Source organism: Rhyacophila brunnea, unplaced genomic scaffold, assembly GCF_057557595.1.
Source record: "Rhyacophila brunnea isolate RB1 unplaced genomic scaffold, BYU_Rbru_1.0 scaffold_20, whole genome shotgun sequence".
NCBI lineage: Eukaryota > Metazoa > Arthropoda > Insecta > Trichoptera > Rhyacophilidae > Rhyacophila > Rhyacophila brunnea.
The window spans coordinates 31,215,584-31,235,730 of record NW_028232860.1 but is presented as its reverse complement, the minus strand read 5'-3'; the positions used below and the strand labels follow the sequence as shown (position 1 = coordinate 31,235,730).

Genomic DNA, 20,147 nt, shown 5'->3' with positions numbered 1-20,147 from the left:
TCAAAAGAAGTTCATAATATTTAATCCTTAATTGCATAGTGTTGCATTTTAGTAATAAACTGTATTAATTTAATATTTTTTTTGTTTGAATGAAATTTTATCTAAAAATTTATAGTTCTCTGCAGTTAGTATAGTGTTCTGACTAAAAGTTTTTATTCACAGGTGTCACTGTTAATTTATAATAATATTAAACATTAAATATGATCGATTAAAAAGTAATACATAAGTAAATCAAAGGGTTGACATCGTGTATTTAATGGTTTAATCGCTAAATGGCGGTATTTTTTTTGAATATGAGAAGACTGAGTATTTTGTCATCGTTTCAAAAGATGTTTATTATTTTAGATTATATAAAATAATCGATCGTCTCTAGTAAAGTATAAGTTTAAAATGTAGCACAGAAACACGATATTTTTATATGAACGGTCTATTGAAAACTAAGTGTAAAATTATATGATACATATTTTTTATCCATCTCTAGTCCTAATATAGAGTATGTTATGTATACAACGCGGTATTTCAAAGTTAAATTGGAAATAAGAGTTTATGGTGAAAACATGAGAACTGATTTTTTATATTCTTTTTAATTTAATTTGCACAATACATTTTAACATCGTAATCATCAATTTTTATCATCAATGTAAATTATTCCATCTTTATTTTAATAACGCTATCTGAGTACTCACAAAATGATTCAAACGTTACATAGTCTTTGTGACATGTTATGTATGTAAGTTAAAGAGAAAATAGCCGTAGTAGGTAATACTAGTATATACCTATGATGGCTTGTCTACGATGAATTAATACTTTGAATACATAATGTAATACGTAATGACGATTGAGAGATTTGCGTGGTTGGCCGGCTGACTCAAAATCAAAGTAACATATTAGTACAGTTACAGAAGTTACAGAAGTAGGTACATCAACAAGTAGTTGTGCCTAAGTGGTCATACATTTTTTCACATTTGGCACGGCCTTAATGGTGCAATTATTATTGGTAGTGCGTTCGTGTATTAACCGAAAAAATGGTGGTACGAGGTTGAATTTTTTAAACGACAATTAAGGATTTTTGTCAGATTTTGTTTGGACTTACGCGTAAATTCTAGTATTATTACTTACACATGACGTTGAGATGAAACGGTTGACTCTGTCCATCTCCCTCAGTGTTGAAACCAACACACGTGTAGTTACCAGCTGTTCTTCTTCCAACCTGCTGGAGCACCAGAGACTGGTTACTGACGATAATTCCAAGCCCAACGTTGTGACTCAAGGGCTTATTCTGAAATGCCAAAAAAAATACTCGTATTAACTCTCTTAAGTTCTAACAAATATCAGTTGGCCAATGTACTATGATACAGTTCTTTTATAATTGACTGGGTTATCAATGATTTGTTACGTGAGCATGTATCCTCATCGGCATATTTAATCCCGTCACCAGTTAAAATTACTTTCAATATAATGCACCTACAATTCGCTTATTTTAGATTTTTTTTTATATATATTACATCAAATATTAAACATCTATTTTATATAACAAGTTAAGTTTACTACACATATTGGCCATACAATCACTGTTCACAGAAGCCACCGTTTATCTTCATAATAATTAATACCAAACTATCGTTCATACGTTACATCACATCCCTTATACCCTGTTAACACGTGCATGGATTTACTGCTGATATAACAAGAAAATACACGTGTAAACAATATATATCATCATGCAAATTGCAAGATTGCATGCATGAATCAAAAAAGTTCGGAAGCATCTGAATTTTCACGCAACAGATTGGGATTTGTTCTATATCTGCGCCTGCGCAGTAGAACAATAGTGGCAAACCTATCGGTAAAAAAAACGAACTATACCGCGCAGACTTATTTTGAGGTTAACTGATTTTTACGACGTGTCAAAAAATAAAATAACAACATTGCGATTCGCTTACTCTTAAAGAATGAGATTGGCGAGACAGTCAGCACTTTTACGTGTAAATAGTTATTTTTGCGATAGTTTAAAATACAGAATATTGCTGTAAGTAAATCCATGCACCTGTACAGGCGCTATTATTCTCATTTATTGTGATCACAGTCACAATTAATTTCATATATGTAGTATATTTGCATCTACCATAACTATTGTGACCATTATAATTAAATTACACAGTTCGTTACTACTATATTTGAAAAATGTTAATAAACTGAATTTGTCTTACATCGTGTCTCCATTCTACCTTGTAGACGTAAGGATGGGCTCGAATGATGCAGTCAAAATACACATCTGACCCTTCTCTGATATTCTCTGGACTTAGATTGGTTCCTAATCGCACCTTGGTCTCTGGGATATCTAAACAAAAGAAAATTCTATAGTAGCAAATAGTAATGTTATATTCATTAATAATAATTGAACTAGCGTGTATGTAGTAGAACTCCATAATTGTGATTTTGATACATATTTATTTTTGATAATTCTACTTTAATTGAGTTCGGAACGGTCGACTATAGTAACTTTTATAGTTGACTGTTCTGAAGATATTGTGTTCATAGTCAAAAACAGCAGTCGACGTAAATAATAAAATTAAAATAGATTTAAGAACAAAAATAAATTTGTTCAAAAAACAATATTATATACTTCTTCTATAGCAAGCCTTTTTACCATATTCAATCACAAGATAAACGTGTTGTTGAATAATGACGACATTTATTGTGCCGTTAACCTATGAAATACGTAAAATTAAAACCACCATTTTATTATATGGCGATAGATTATTATACATACAAACAAATATAGGTTTATATTAGAATCTTTAATTAAAAATATTACAAAATTTCTTTAATTGTAAATATTCCTAAATTTGATCGCAATTCTTCCATATTTTCATCGCATATATTAATGTAGTAAATTATAATATACATTTATATGACTAACTGATATTGTAATTTATAACTCAGACAATAATACCAGAAAGGTTTTAAATACATTTATTAATATATGTAACTAATTAAATAAATCCATACTAGGTATATCGAATCTTGTTACTGAATAAGCAATCCAATATGTGCTCTTCATATTATTATAAAAAATAATGTTCCAAAGACGTACAAAAAAGAAAACTCTATAATGTGAACAAAAATTAGTAGTCTTATTTGCCATAATTTTTATATATCGTCGCTGCGCCTTCAAAACTGGCTATGTGGAAAAATTTCACAACATAGGTTTATTGCGCCAAAAATTTTCAAATATTTCCGGCTATGTGTACGTCAACTTCATTTATTAATTTAGAAGCATTTGAATATAAACGGCTATGTGGTGTAGTTGGTACTACTTATACTTACTTGATAAGTTTATTTTGTCCATGCCAGTTTTATTCTGTGTAGGTAAATTTAAAACAATAAAAATATGTTAAATAACCTACTTTTTGTGGTTTTATTCTAATAAGTTTCCGACAATGAGGTAAAAAAAAACATAGATTTATATACAAAAGTAGCTTTGTGCGAAAAAGGCGCAAATTTAATCGGCAATGTGCGTACAAAATAATTAAAAATCAAATAACATTTTTTTAACCGTCTATACCAGTGGTTGCTCGCGAACCACATGCGGCTCTTTGGCCCCTTGAGTGCGGCTCTACCACAATTGCCCTCTGCACTATTTGACATGGTGGATGACGAAAACCGTGAATTTTAAGTTGAATGGACAGAAACTTTCGCGTTTATTCAAAACTTAAATGGCCTATCGATCTGTATTATTTGTCGGGAAAAATTGGCGCATAACACGAAGTCAAATTTGGAGGGACACTTTACAACTAACTAAACACGCGTCATTTAGCACTAAATATCCTGTTGGTGATGCAAGGAAGAGAGCAATTGAGGAACTTTAGAAGAGTCAAGAAAAATCAAGTTCGGTATTTATCATCCAACAATGTTAATATTGCATGTTTTGTGGTTAGTAAAGAGATTTCTATGAGAGGAAATCAAGAATAAATTGAGAAGTCGTCTTATTGATGAAAACCTGGAATCATCAATAAGACTTAAAAACATCAACAGACAAACCTGACTTACCCAAACTTTCCAAGGAGATGCAAGGCCATAATTTACATTGAGTGTTTGTCAGTCATTGTCATGATTTAATTTTATAGATACCTTACTTACAATTTAATTTTTAGCAATAAATAAGATCATTATCAAGTATGCTATCGAGTTTTATTCAGTGTACCTATAGTTTAATTAAGACTTAAATCTTTAACTAAAGTTTATTTAGTCAATAAACAGTGTACCTACATTGATATATAATTTCCGTTTAAGAAATTTGGCTCTCAAAAGAAATCTTAATCGTTGAACTGTTGATATTTGGCTCTGTTGATTAATGAGTTTGCCGACCACTGGTCTATACCAAGAAAAAATATATTGAATACAATAAAAGATATTCTGAAATTGCTTAAAAAATGTTTCGATGTTGTAGGGCGTATGCGACAAGTAATGTAATTTGCATTATTTTTAGCCTCCCCTGTAAAGTTTTGAAAAATACACATAGCCGATTTCGAAGACGCAACGACGATATTAAGACTCTATCTATCTATCTATAAAATAGATGAAACTTTTCTTCAATACATTTGAATAAATCTTATGTCTATTTTAACAAATACTTTAATAATTATATAAGATTGATTCTACCATCCTCATACTGGTAGTATAACATTTATAATATATCTTACATTGGATATCTAATCTCCAGCCATCCTCAACAGGCTCTGAGTTGATGATGGGATTTTCAGCTTTGCAGGCCAGATACTTCCCAGCATCATCTTGCGTAGCGACTATGGAGACAGTTGACGTCGTTGTATTACCATCGGTGGAAGTCTGTAGAAAAAAAAATTGACATAGTTAGAAACATTATTAGAAAGACTTGAGATGCTGGTAAAATTTATGTTCAGATATGAGGTTGTGTTAGATACTAATTTCAATTGAAATTGGATAACTGCAAGAAATACAAGCAGATATTGTGCAAAAGCTCGAATGGGTAAAGAATAGTTCAACTGAAACTTTTAGTATATTACAACATATTGGAACAATTTGTATATTTTGATAATTTGTCAATAAATACATAGGTATTTAATTATAATAAATATAAGTACAAATATTAACAAACCAATTTTTTATTCAACAAATAATTCACAAGATTTGAGATTGTACCATTCTATATATTGAATACATATACAAAAATACATTTATGTATGTTCAATATGTGGAATAGTACATTTTAAAACCTTGTGAATTATTTGTTGAATAAAAATAATGGTTTATTAAGAATTGTTATCAAGTTCAAGTCAACTTTGTAACTAAATATTTGGCGATAGCCGGAGTCGGTTAGTAATAATTAATTATTAAGGTAATTAATATTCCTTGATTTAAACACACAAAAACTGATTTAATGTAGAAACTACTAGTTTAAATTGTCGCAATTAGGAAGGAGGTTCGTAGCTTAATTGGTTAAAGCATATTAGCGCGATACCAGTGGATATACGAGTTCAAATCCCGTCAAGCATTGAATTTTTTTCAAATGTGATTTTTTTAGTATATATAATAATATGTCTGAAGTGTTTTCAAGTTATGTATGCTCAATAAGTACAAGGAATTTGTTTGTATTTTTTATTTTATAGGTTTCTGTCTGTCATTTTGCAGCATTATGTTTTTTTTTTTAAATATGTGTTGTATGCTTTAATAAGTTTCAATAATTACAACATAATTATAATATTGTGTGTAAAATTACACATGCAAATATTATATATTATGTACTTATTAATTTATTTTTCGATCCTGAAGATGTCGCATTTTAGAAATATACAACTCACATTAAATTTATATCTCGATATTTTGACCAAGTGAAAGATGCCACACTCAAGTCGTTTAGTTCAGTTGACCCAGTATTTCCCAAATTGGGCGAAACCGCCTCCTAGGGGAGAATAGTAAAAAATGGGGGGGTTGTAAGCAAAAGAAAGCAGACGAAAAAAAAGACAAACTGTTGGTACTTACATGTTTCACGTATTGTGTAACATTCAGTTAAATTCGTAGCAATTACTATATTTTTGAACAAAACTCATGGTCGCTGACAGATTTTAATAATTGTATTAGTTATTTAATATTATGTGTTTTACTATGGTTAATTTGAATATACAGTTTTATAATTTAGGTACGGGGGTTTCTTTTTTACAACATCTTTTTTTATTATGTTCCATTAGTAGAAATATAGATTCTATATAAAATAACACAAATTTGTCACTGCATTTTTCTGTTAGTTTTCTTAAAAATGTAGATTTACAGAATAGCGTAAGTATTTTTTTTTCGAAAATGGGGTAGTGTGCCAAATAAGTTTAGGCTAATCTCTGGGTTAACCAATATATTATATAGTGCAAGAATCACTGATAGTAAGATACCAAGAAAGTATTTAAATGTAGTCAAAATTTGCTGTGTAGTGAAAAATATGAGAAAAATGGGTAATACTATAAAATGTAAAAATTTTGCGATTATTTCACAAATTTAGTATAATAATATCAAATCTGTACAATGTCAAATTTTGCTGTTTACGAGAAAGAAAACTTTGAATATTGTCAGTAACGGCGATAAAGTTTAGTATCGACTCAGGAAAAGTTGTCTCCTTGGCCAAAAAGTATTGTTGTTGGAGGGTAGTCGAAGTTGACAGGGTGGTGATACTTTAACAGTGGCAAGCGAGGCGGAATTAGCGTGTCAAAAATTGAAAAGACTTTTGTACTTTGCTTTTGGCCAGAGCTCAACGAAACTCCGCGCGCGTTCTGATTGGTCCGACGTATTGCTTGGACACCGGCCAATATAGGAATTTAGTAAATACACCAGGGCTACGACAAATGATAATGGCCACGATGGCAAGATTAAAATTTATCGTTTATTTTCACAAGTAATTTCTTGGCGGAAACCTATTAGTTAGACTAAATATATGTCCACGATGGCTGCTCGGCTTAAGCGTTGGCCTATTGCGTCGTGGGTCCTAGGTTCGAATCCTGGATTTGGCAAGTACACATATTGTTTTTCAATTTGTGTGTGTCAGGGTATGGACCTAGTAAGTTGAGCAAGTGGCTGACATCCATTTCTCGAAAAACACAAAATCTGTCAATACAAACCTCTACTTTGTGGAGGGCCCATATGATCCTTTTAGGATCGGACATGGTCGAAAGAAGAAAAAGAAACGTATTTCAATCAATTTTATCTGATTTGTTTTAATGCTTCGTGTCAAAAGTCACGATATGTTAATTTTTCTATATGTTTTTGATCCAGAGCAAATAATACCCAATGGGTTGAGCGAATGATTGACAAATTTTCCTCAATACTATTCTACGGTAGTTTTAATATATTATCATAAACATAGGACCTATATTATATATGAGCATATACGAGTACAAGATGATAGTTATTGAGTTAAGGGGTAAAATTTATTAAGTAAAATAATACGAAAATGAAAAGATTTTCAGTAACAATGTTTATTAAATGACTTTGAAAGATATAACGTATTTAAAACTATAGTTTTATGTTTGTGATATTTACAGATATTTTAAGATATGAACGTAAAAGCAGAATTCTTTCATCACACAATTTCATAAGATATTGATTCATATTATTTTAAGTGCCTATAGGAATAGTTCGGGCATATAGTCAGGTAATGAAATAGAAAGACGAATTAAAACATACTTTATACTATGAATTCTTAATAAAATGAATATTTCTATTGCAAGGGCAGAACAGTTGTTAACACCATTTGTTAAGAATACTGAATAACTATATTTTATTATTATTTATAGTGTACTATTGGCACTGTAAAATAATCTTTATTGGCTCCATTTATTATTGTTGTTTTAATTAAATTAACAAGAGAGAGTTAAACAACCCCTAGTTGCAGAGCAGTATTATTGGAACACAATAAAGCCTGTGAAATTATAACTGAAACAATCCACGGCATTGCTAACAACCTACGTACTAACAATAATATCTACAGAGCTTTGCCGTAGCGTAGCGCGCCAACAACCAAAAGCTTAGAGAGTGTGAACCGATATAGAAGCTTTATTGATAGAGTTTTAATCAGTAGAAGTACCAGTTTGTATTAAGTACAAAGAAAATAAGCTTTTATAATTAAAATTATTTCTGAAAGTTTGTGTAATATTATTGTAAGAAATGAACCTAGTTGTAACTAGACATATTTATCTAGAAAACAATAATTTCGCATAATAATTGAAATTTTTAAAACACTAAAACGATTAAAAATATTGCAAAATAATAAAAACAAGTTTCAAAAATAAGTTTTTTTTACTTAACAGTTATTTCGGTTGTTGTAGTCTTATTTAAACTATACTAAAATGGAATTATACTGAGTAAATTTTACATTAATTCTTCTCTAAAGTGTCGAAAATTGGCGACTGAATTATTAGAGTAATTATAATTGGCCAAGCCGACTTGATATTAACTAATATCAACTTTGAGACATTTGAAAAGTTTTTTGTGTCATATGGAGAGTAAAATTCAACTGACAATTCCTAACTCCTCTATTTTGAGTTTCAATTCGCGGGTACAAAGGATACCAATTCCTGTCACTAAAGATAAATGATGTCAGATAAAATCCAGATTCTTTTTATAAGTCGTATTTTCTAAACTCCTTCTTTAAACACCAAGGTAGGCAGGATATTATGAAATTCGAAGAAAATTGTATTTTTATTTATGAGTATATGTGTCGGCTAGGACTAAGTAGAAAAAGTAGATTAAACAAGCATAATATATATACAAGCATAATACATAAATATAGGTATATGAAATAAATTAAGACCGAGAAAATGTATAAACAATATAAAAAAACTTGTGGGGTTTATCATACGACGTTCTTTTACCTTAAAAAACTTATTTTTGACATTTTGAATTATTTATTCAAAATTTTAATAACATGGCATTTAGATGGATATTTAAACAATTTGTGAACGAAAGTGAAAACGATTTAAAATAAATAATAATAAATATTCTCGATAAGTAAGACAATTATTTACCTATAAGACCTAAGATTTAAAAATATTATTAATTATTAATAAAGATTTTTTTTATTGGATGGTTGCTTCTGAAATCAGACACAAATACCGTTATCTTTTCGTTGGCAATACCAACGACTTAACAATGCAATTATGAACGCATTCAGCCTGCATTGGTATAAATGCATCCCCACTCTCATTGCAGCGAACAAAAGCTCCGAAATGTGATAAAATTTAACCTTCAAGCACAAATTAATTCAACACGAATTGTGACTATTGAGGGATCTCTAGTTAGCAAAATATATTTGTATTGCAAAGTTTTCAGAAGTGTATACACTACTTTTGAAAGTAGTTGAAAATAATATTATAAAATATTATGCTGCTCATAGCATGGAAAATATAAACAGTGTTATGATGGTGGTTATAATAATTATTAAGGCGTCTAATAGCGGATAAAGTTTTTATCGTTACATATCTAACGTATCAATATACTCTGCTATTAATTTTAATAACACAAGTAATGATTAGATACACCCACGATGGCCGCGTGGCTTAAGCGCCGGTCTATAGTGTCGAAGGTCCAAGGTTCGAATCCTGGGTCTGGCAAGTACACATATTGTTTTTCGATTTGTGTATGATTCAGAGAATGGACAAGTGGCTGACATCCGTTTCGCGTAAAAAACTGTTAATACAAACCTCCACTCTGTGGAGGCTCATATGATCTTATTAGGATCAGACATGGTCGAAAGAAGAAGAATGATTAGATAATAAAATATTTTATTAGAATACCTGAAATATAATATTAATCTGATATAAATGTTAAATACTTACAGTTTCTTTTGTTTTATCCAGACGCTGCCCATTCTTCCACCAAGTTATGGAAGCAGGAGGTCGAGATCCCGATGACTGACATAGAAGATCATATCGTCTGCCTGCTGACAGAGGCTGATTGGCTCCAAGGATGGTGACGTTGAGAGGACCAACTGTGGGTATTATAAAATATTGCATTAGTAACAAACAATGAATTGGTTATTGAAACTATCTGCATATCATATAAAGACTTTTATTTAATATAAACAAAGTTATCTTTGTATTTATAGTCGACACTAAATAATATGTAATTTTAAAAATGTAATGCTCCCTTATAACACACCCAGGTATACTGGTATATGCATGTCCGCTAATAAAGTTCACTGGTTCTCTCCAATATATTGCAACTACACTTACTATCACGGATAATAATATGAGTGGTTCACAAGCATAGTGAACCAAGTCCATTCTGGTTATTTTTGAGTAAGCTTGGTTGAAAAATAATATTGGAGTATTTCTTATTCTGTAAGGGTAAAATTTTCCTTACATAATAACTTAAATGTACTCAAAATAACACTTTAGAATTGCAATCATACCCTTACGGAATTAGATATACTCAAATTTAATGTTTGAATCTAGCTTACTCAAAAATAACCAGAATGGACTTGGTTCAATATGCTTGTGAAGCACCTTTATAATACTAGTTATACTTTAAGCCAGTGGTACACAAACGCGGCCCGAAATGGCATTTGTTGCGGCCTAAAATAACAAGTACTTCATCACAAAATTTTTCATTGCATATGATAAAAATCTGTGTTTGATATGTGAACAAATTATGCGGTAGCAACGGCATATATTCTGAATTGTAATTGATAGAAAACTTAATGCTATTTTTTTATTTATTATTTTAAAGTATTGCTCAACATTGTGAATTATTATTTTTAGATTTAAATATTATTACTCATTTATTAAATAATAAACAGAATAAAAATCAAGAACGACTTAATTCGTTACATACATTCCAGCCAATTTTTACTATTTGGACACTTTTATGCCAGCTATTTTTGTAATAAAATAATCCGTAATAGATACAGAATGATGAATACTTGGAAAAACTTACCACATCAACATATTTTTCAAATTTTTCGTTAATGTTTTTATAGAAAAATGATAAATATTGTTTAGAAAATATACATAAACAATTTATTCAGATGTTATGATGTGTACACGCACGAGCTAATTCGTTCATGGCCTGACGTGACATATATTATTTGATGAGTTAACTCGGCTCTGGCAGTGAATATAAATATAAATATACTATATATATAGATAATTCTATCAACAGTTATAAAAAGAATTATTTTCAATCAAAAACAAAATAGATCTCATTTTTCAATACGTACGTTTTCAGCTCACCCTCAATTTTAAATTACTATTTAAAAAATCATCACCCGCCACTGAATATTATATACATTAAAAAGGTTTGTAATACTAAACACTAAATGTGTAATGTTAAGAGCGTAATAAAAAGAAAAACACATTTATTTTATAGTTTGGATTTTCAGACTGTTTGAATAGAGGAAGATAAATTTTCACACATTACCGTCAATAAACCTATCCCATATCCAATATCCACCAACATTATACAGTACATTCACGCGCCAATCGATATTCACGCCAGAGCCATAAAACTCTTTGAAACTATTAAAATCTTCCAGCAAATAGAAACACGTCTATTAAATTCGCATAAAATCTGTTATGGCCGTGTAATTTTGCATACACAGTACAACACGTGTACGTCAAAATAATGTATGCCAGGTTGTTAAATGTTACATTTTACATATCTCCCCGAACTAAAAAAAAATAATATTTCAAAAATATTATAGTTAAGTGTGAATTATAACAGAAGAAATCACGATTTAAAATAATTCCTACAGTGATTTTCATATTTTGATTAATTGTTTTTTACGAATAGTAACATTAAAATAAAATTTATATATCACATGGTTTTAAACAATGTATACAAAAATATATATTACGACCCTTATAATATACAAGTAAAAGTACAATACTTAGCATTTTAATCAATAATTAATTATTCAATAGATGCAGCTGTTATTTGGTATACTATTATATTTCATACCACCACAGTATAGTTAAAACAAATAATACAGTTATTGAAAATACACAATTTAAAAAACAATCTTAAAATAGTACACAGAGTGGTATTTGAACTGAGTTTACAGGTTGATTAATTAATTGATGGTTATCTTGGTTGTGATAATATGATTATAATAAAAAAATATTGTCTGCTTAAGTATTTAACTCACAAACATAAGAAAACACTGAGAACTAAACTAAACACTAGAAGCCATATCATATTTAATTTTACTGTACAAGTTATTAAAGAAGTTATTAAAGAAGGAAACAGAGGGAGTATAATTCAAAAGATAAAATAGTTTTTCTGTATTTCAGATAATAGTTTTTTTTTGTATTATGTTCAATTGACATATTATTATATATTTTATTCTTATGGATTTAAGTTTTGTACTATACCATTTGAGTCATTATTTTGTGACCCGGATTTTGCCTTTCAGCAACTTCTGGCACTGACCACTGACTACTTTGCTATCGATGAGAGCGCATATTGCATTAAGATGCCGAAAGGCAAAATCCGGATCGCAAAAAAATACTGAAATAGAATAGTACAAAGCTTAAATCCATTAGAATTTAAATTCGAATTCCATCAAGTACCCTCGGTCAATAGTAATAATATTATTATCTGAATAATTTCAATCACCTGAAATACTAATATTGTGTGGTGTGCTCAAAGAGATAAAGTTCCAAGCTCTCATCCATAAAAAATAATAAATCATTGTTTAATTAAAAACATATAATTGGATTACGAAACTCTCATTAATTAGGTTTTTTTATGGATAAGAAGTAATCCATAGACTGAAACCATAAATGTGGTTTTGAATCGTATACCATACTTTAAACTTTTGGTTTATGTTATTAATATCTACGGTATATATACGATTATTTACTTATTGAAAAATAATGTATTTCTATGAATACAAGTCATAATTAATTATTTAGTAATGCAAAGAGACAAATGTATGGTTCAAAACTATATCGCCACCTTCCCATAATATCGTAAGTCCGATATTATGGAAAAATGAAGTTTGTTCGACAAAATTTAAACAAAAAAATATTTTAAATCATATCAAATTATTAAACCCTCGGTTCTCTAGACTAGTATGCTGTCCATCTATCGACACATTTTAAAAACTCGTAGGTCTCGTAGTTTCAAACTTGGAATTAAAACCTCGTATTTCACAACCCACGGTGGCCGCGCGGCTTAAGCGTTGGACTATCACGCCGTGGGTCTCGGGTTCGAATCCTGGGTCTGGCAAGTACATATATTGTTTTTCAATTTGTGTGTGAGTCAGGGTATGGACCTAATAGGTTGAGCAAGTGGCTGACATCCATTTCTCGTAAAAAACAAAATCTGTTAATACAAACCTCCACTCTGTGGAGGCCCATAGAGTGGAGGTGGCCCATATGATCCTATTAGGATACGTTTTTTTCTTCCCCTCAACATTCTTCTTAAACAGACTTACGAGGTTTTAATAGTAAGGTGACGTTATGCGGTTTCAATTTGTAGATTAATAAATCAGAAAACTCTTATTTACTCACAGTTCATATCAACGTGGACAGTGGCGCTGATTGGAGTCGACTTATTGTTGTTGCCCGCCTGACACATCAGCTCGGCGTGGACGTCCCGGCGCCCAAGGTCCTCCAACGCTATCTCGCTGCGCACGTGCGACACCTCACCACGTGTCCTGTCGAGCATCTCCGCAGAGTCTGTGCTGCTTAGGATGTCGTGGGAGATACTGGGCAATTCTTCTTCGTTTCGAAACCACTTTACCCATGGCTTGGGGTAACCTGTAACAATGATAAAAACCAGATTTTAAAATAACTATTCATAATATTGATCTGAGATTATTGGTTTGCGAGCAATAGTTTGCGTCATTTTTATCAGAGGATACGTTATACATCTCTTGAAATGTTGAATTTAAGTTGATTTATTTATAATATTAACATTAGAAATTAAAATATTTATTTATTTAATATACACAATATTGTAGATAATATAAAAAAATTAGGACGTTGAGAACATGATATTTAAATAATTGTAAAGGGACTGGTTCTAATTAAATAAGTAAAAAAAAATTTCAACGAATAATTCACAAGATTTAGTAATGTAACATTCTAATTATTGAAAATACATACTTTTGAAATCACTTCTGGGAAAATATAATTATTATAATCAATAGAAAAAATATTTAAAAAAAAAGTAATACACCCCGCAGGAATTGAACCTGTGTAGTGGTCTATAGGTGCATGGACGTGATACCCGAGAGATGCGGGTTCGATTCTTAGGGGGGTGTATTACTTTTTTCAAAAAGATTTTTTCTATTGGTTATGCAAAATTATGTATGTTAACTAAATTAAAGTAGAACACATATAATATTATATAATATAGAAAATATTACTTTCAGAAGAGAGGAAAAAATATAATCTATGTTAAGAACAAAACAAAATAAACAGCAGATCACTGAAAAAGTACATATCTCTGGGAAGCGCATTGATTAGTTTCGTACCTCTTGTTAATCGTGCTTGATAAGACTGACCCGAGAAGACTGAGTTCTGAATAACCATATTATTTCAACATCCTTCAAACCACAGTATATAAATAACCGCATAACAAGTGTGGAGACGTGGCAGGTGGTGGAGGGAAAAAGCATTAAGTCATGATGATATATAGTGCAGATCGTTCTAGCAGCATTGATATAAGATGAGGTAAGATTGAACCATAAGATCACGGAGTATAATACTCTCACCTGGCAGTCGGGATTCCCTAGTCTTTTTCCTATGCTCCGAGGTAGGAGCGTGATTGGGTAAGGTACGTAGTCGGAGAGTAATATTAACAGTAAGTTGTCTATTGTAGTATAGACAAGTCGCATTACGTTATTTGACGATGGATAAAATAAGTTCAAATCTACTCTATGTATCACTGGCAATACAGAATTTTCACTTCAGATTTTTTGCGGCAGCAATAAAAAGCTAGTAAAATATAAACGGTCCTTTTTTGCTTACGGCCTGTAATAAAATAACAATCATAATAAATATTATATTCCCCCCGTTTTTTTTAATAAAATGTTATTCTCAAATAAAACCGTAATGGTATAAATAAATCCGCAAAATCCTCAAAATGTCCATATAAAAAATGTTGATCATAAAATTTCTTGCAATAGATAAATGAAGAATAAATCAATAATGTTTTAAGTATAGTTTTGAAAACACTGACCCAACGACTATGTTAGAAGGCATTGAAGCGATATTTAAAATACATCCAGCACAGAAAATTAATAAGACATGTTGTTATATTGAATGACTCATAAACATGGGGTCATTTGAGCGGAGCGTGCTGCGTGGTATCTTCGGACTCATAAATGACACACAATCGGGGTAGACATGGAGACACAAGAACGAATTGCACGCTTTGTACAGGAGCCCGAAAATCGTGAAAGTACGAGTCACACATGATAATGAAACTAGGAGTCAAACAAAGACTTAGTCGATATCGTATTGGATGGCGTAGAAAATCAGCAATATTCTAAAATAGTAGTTTCCCTCGAGTCTCAAATATAATTTTATCATTAGAATATTTTTCAATAATTTGAATGTTTATAAATAAAATATTCTTAGCACAAGTAATTTATATTATTAATACAATGTAACAATTATCCATGTGGTCAATGCGGCCTTTTTTTCGTTCAATTTATATAATATATAACTTCCCGTTAAGCTTACAAAATGCCCGAAGATACTTAAATACAGAGTCAATGATGTAGATATACTATGTTTTTCGTTTTTTTTTTAAATTAGTTTTTATGTTATAAAATGTGTATTTTTATATATTTTTCGGTATGTCTGTTTTGGTACATATTATAAAAGTATAGACATTTTATGCATCATTATATATTATACGTTTTTATTACACTTTTCTTTTTATTATTTTCACTATATAACTGTATTACATAATATATATTAGAGCCAAGGTGTTATTCAATTCAATTTGGTCTAGCACACAGTAATACAGTAAACATATTATTTTAGCAACAGAAAAGTAAAATGCGAATAAATACATATTATAAACACACATACGTACTTGACATAATATGCATATATAAAATCATCATAATCGGTTGGAGTCAATCAACCCCTATTTTTCATATATTTCATTTATTGGCATCCAGCCTTGTCCAGCGGTTGTCAACTAGCCAAGCGACATGTCTACCTCATTACTATTTCATCTGTTTAATGACCTCTATCATATCACGTACTCTTGTCTGCCTCCCTAGCCATTGGTTTCTTTTGTGTTATTTCCATATTATGCTCTTTCAATGAACACACCGATAACAAACAATGGAAGGTCAATTTTGAAAACACTATTCAGGCGGCCAAATGCGCTCCATGCCAGTTTGGTTCTGTGAGCAAGCTGATCATGTATGTTATATAAATTAGCGAGTGGCTTGGCACTTTTAGTAAAAAACAAAATGTGTTAATAAAAACCTCCACTGGAGGCCTTTTGCTCTTATTAGGATCGGACATGGTCGGAGAGTTGGTGAGTCTCGAGATCATGTTATGGAGTAATTGCGATTGTAAAGTTTGACATGCTCCATAAAATCAGGTATAATGATAATTTATCTGTGCTTTATGTGCATGTTCTAGATATCAGGTGGGCCAGTGTACATATTCATTGATTATATAGGTATACATATAATTTGTTAAATATATATCTATAATATATATAGTATAATAACATTGTTCTATTTCAACTCTGAATACCTAAATTATGGAAAATTTTTGGCAGCAACCCCATGATATATATCAACAAAAAAAAACATTTAAAAGTTGTAATATTTACTTGTTTGTGTTATGTTGTAGTAGTAACTGATATATTATGAATAATTAAAAACAAATTAATATACTAAATAATACTCTATTTTTTTGAATGATTATCAAACCTAATTTATCCGGGATACGTATTAAAAATTTATTAATAAAACAATTCTATGTTATTTTAGATATAATAGTAAAATGCTTTTTTAGTATTCTAGTAGTAATTTATAGTGGTCTTTATTGTATCAGTAAATATACTACGAATTCAAAGTATCTACCTACCCACACCAAGTTGTCACAGTTTAACGCGATAGTTTTATAAAAGCTCTGGGGTGCTTTCGGCCATTTGGAAGCTTATAGAAGAGTGTAAGGTAACTCATCGTCGATAGCCGTACTAATTGGGTGGGATGTTCCCGGATTTAAGGGAAAATAGAGCCTTTTCGAGGATAATTCTTTGATGAAGTGGACTTTGGGGATGATGTTTATTTAGGGATTAACATTTTTTCGCTCTCATTGAAATTTGTTTTTGTTTTTTTTTAACCCTTTGTAATTATATAGGGTAGAAAGAATACGTTTTCATGAGTATTTTCATAATAATAATATTAATGGCAGTATTACGATAATCTTTGTTGTTATAATATCTTTTAATATCAGTCGATAATTATTTTACACGTATTTTAAATAAGTATTAAAATGTGCTTATAATCGTGCCTTAACGGCCCACGTGCACCACGTAGGTCCAAATGGAGCTTTTATGGTATTTTCAGAGCATAACCCTGGACATTTTTTAAACGTTGTGGATAATCTATTTATTTTGACGTCTTATTATCCTTTATATTTATTTTAAACATTTGATGACTGCATAAAGTATTTTTATTACATAAAATAGTATTCTTTTAAACCGTCGATCTAATGTTTTAGAATATAGTCATATTTCAGTACATCCATGTGCAGTAGTGTTAATATTTTTTAGATTTATTAATTTTTAAACGCATTTACAAAACCATTGGTAGACTTAATGTTAACATTATATTATAGTGAAATATTTACGATAAAAATGTATTTTATAATCTCTGTGATCCCAAATTTGACAAAAATTAGGCATTTTATTATTAAAAAAATAGGCACGATTAACACATTTGAAGATAATTCTAAAGATACTATTTATAAGCTATGTCTTTGACCATTCAAATGTGATAAACACCCTACGAATAATGGTTCTTTTATAATAATTATTGACCTAAGAGTAAGGAATTATTTTTTTAAAAATACGCCATTTCTATTGGTATTTCCCAGTGGTTAACCTACAACATACGGCCGTAGCCATAAATTATTGACAAACGATAAATGAAGTAGGGAGTAACATCATGTTAACGCGCGTGTTTGAACATGTACCGTTTATAAAAAACGATTTTTTTCGGTTAGGTAAAGTAAAATAAAAATATTTGTTTATAATATTATTGTGTTGAGTTAATTTGAAGGCATGCAATTTATGTGTAGATGTCATTCATTCTACGTGAGAAGGTAAAACGCTGCGGGTTGCCGGCTAACAACTATCTTTAAATGCTGCAAACTACAGGTGACCAGCAAAATACGAATAATACATGTAAATTGTCACACTTTTACTTTGTCTTACCGGAAAAGATGGCCGTATAGCATTGAGACAAAAAAAAATATGCATAGTTTGTGGAACATTGCAGACAGTAATGTTACAACTTTATTCGATTCAATAAGAACATTAATTTGATGATGATTGGGATATTGAACACTGTCATATTTATCAGATATTTGATAGGTATAATTTGGTACTGACGAAAGGATTATTGTATTTCTAATTTATGTACTTACCTATTTTTTTCTGTTTTTCCCTTATATTCTGGTAGTTTTTTTTATAAGGTACGTATTTTAGGTGTTTTTTTTATTTTGACATGAAATTAATCTCAATTTCTGATAAAATATCTCACGGTGATCTGCGATACAGTTAATTGAATACGTACATATTTACGGATACGGGTTACTGTGACCAATCACGCACGATACAACCGTTGCAGCGGAACAACCGCTTGTTGTCGCATCCTGAGGCGTTTCTACCGCTACCCATTTTTTGAATAGCTCTTCATATAAGGGTTAAAACGTTTGTGAAGAAAGACTAATTATAAAACAATGGTTCTGTTTCAACCGCGGTCGGTTGCGAGTAAACATCAGCGTTTTACCTGTTCGTGTAGAATGACCCTAAATATCACTTTTACGTCACGTTTTACACTTTGATTTCAATATATTTACAATATTATAGAGAGATAATGTATCCTCCAGATAACCTTGCCATTGTACACAGTGACAAGGATTTGTGCGTATGTGCAACCGTATAATTGTATTAGTAAAAGCCAGGCACTTGATTGGTTCACTCACGTACGCCGTATAATTGTATTAGTAAATTCCAAGCAATTGATTGGTTTACTCTAGTTTTAATTTAAAAAAATCTATTCCAAATGGCAAGGTTACGTGACGGCTACTCATGATCATTTACACTTACAACAAATAATACCACAAATAAGTAAATAGGGTTCTAAATAGGTTCTTATAGCCGTAGAATAATTTAGTGGTTCACAAGCGTAGTGAACCAAGTCCTTTCTGGCTATTTTTGGGTAAGCTATCTTCAAATATAATATTTGAGTATATTTAAGTTATTATGTAAGGGAAATTATGTTATATGAGGCGTCTAATTACAAGAAGTCCACAATTTGATATTTGCGGGAAACAACGTTTTTATGTTTCAAGCTTCAATTATTTGTTTTAACATGTCATTATTTTTTCCGTTGTATTCTATGTCAAAATTAGAACCAAATGGCAATAATTTGTTTCGGCCGATAAACTCTTGAATGTAATAAATATAGGCAACATAAAATTGGACGTAGCTCTGCTTGAACCTCAATTTTTAATTTATACTGCATAAGGTACGTTCACATAAGCCACTGTCATGAGTTTACCGGATGCTACAGCATAGCAGACGCCATTTCCAATATTGAACGTTCCCTAATTGGCTGACTTAAACACGCGCGAAATCAACCAAGATTTAAATAATATGAACATGGACTTAGCGCTTTCTGTAATAAATCGAGATTTAAAATATTTTTTTTCATAGGGTTTTGTCGCGTTTTGGAATTGATAGATCAATACATATTGTGTAAAATTATACAAAGAATATGTGCGTATTTTTTTTTCGCGATTATGACCAAATGTGGTCTTAACGCTTTTTGGAAATAGACGCCTCATACCCTTACAGAAAAAAAATACTCAAAAATTATGTTTGAATCTAGCTTACTCTAAAATAACCAG

The 20,147-nt window shown here is 30.6% G+C and overlaps 1 protein-coding gene across 1 annotated transcript in view; it reads right to left on the bottom strand.

The window, feature by feature from the left end:
* LOC147071519 (adhesion molecule nephrin-like) overlaps positions 1-20,147 on the bottom strand; it is a 488,003-nt gene that overhangs the window by 133,555 nt on the left and 334,301 nt on the right. The window contains exons 5-9 of the mRNA XM_085947963.1: positions 13,539-13,787; positions 9,861-10,012; positions 4,707-4,851; positions 2,211-2,341; positions 1,120-1,279 (exon numbers count right to left, since the gene is read on the bottom strand). Coding sequence (XP_085804089.1) covers positions 1,120-1,279; positions 2,211-2,341; positions 4,707-4,851; positions 9,861-10,012; positions 13,539-13,787 — 837 coding nt within the window. The remainder of the gene's footprint in view (positions 1-1,119; positions 1,280-2,210; positions 2,342-4,706; positions 4,852-9,860; positions 10,013-13,538; positions 13,788-20,147) is intronic.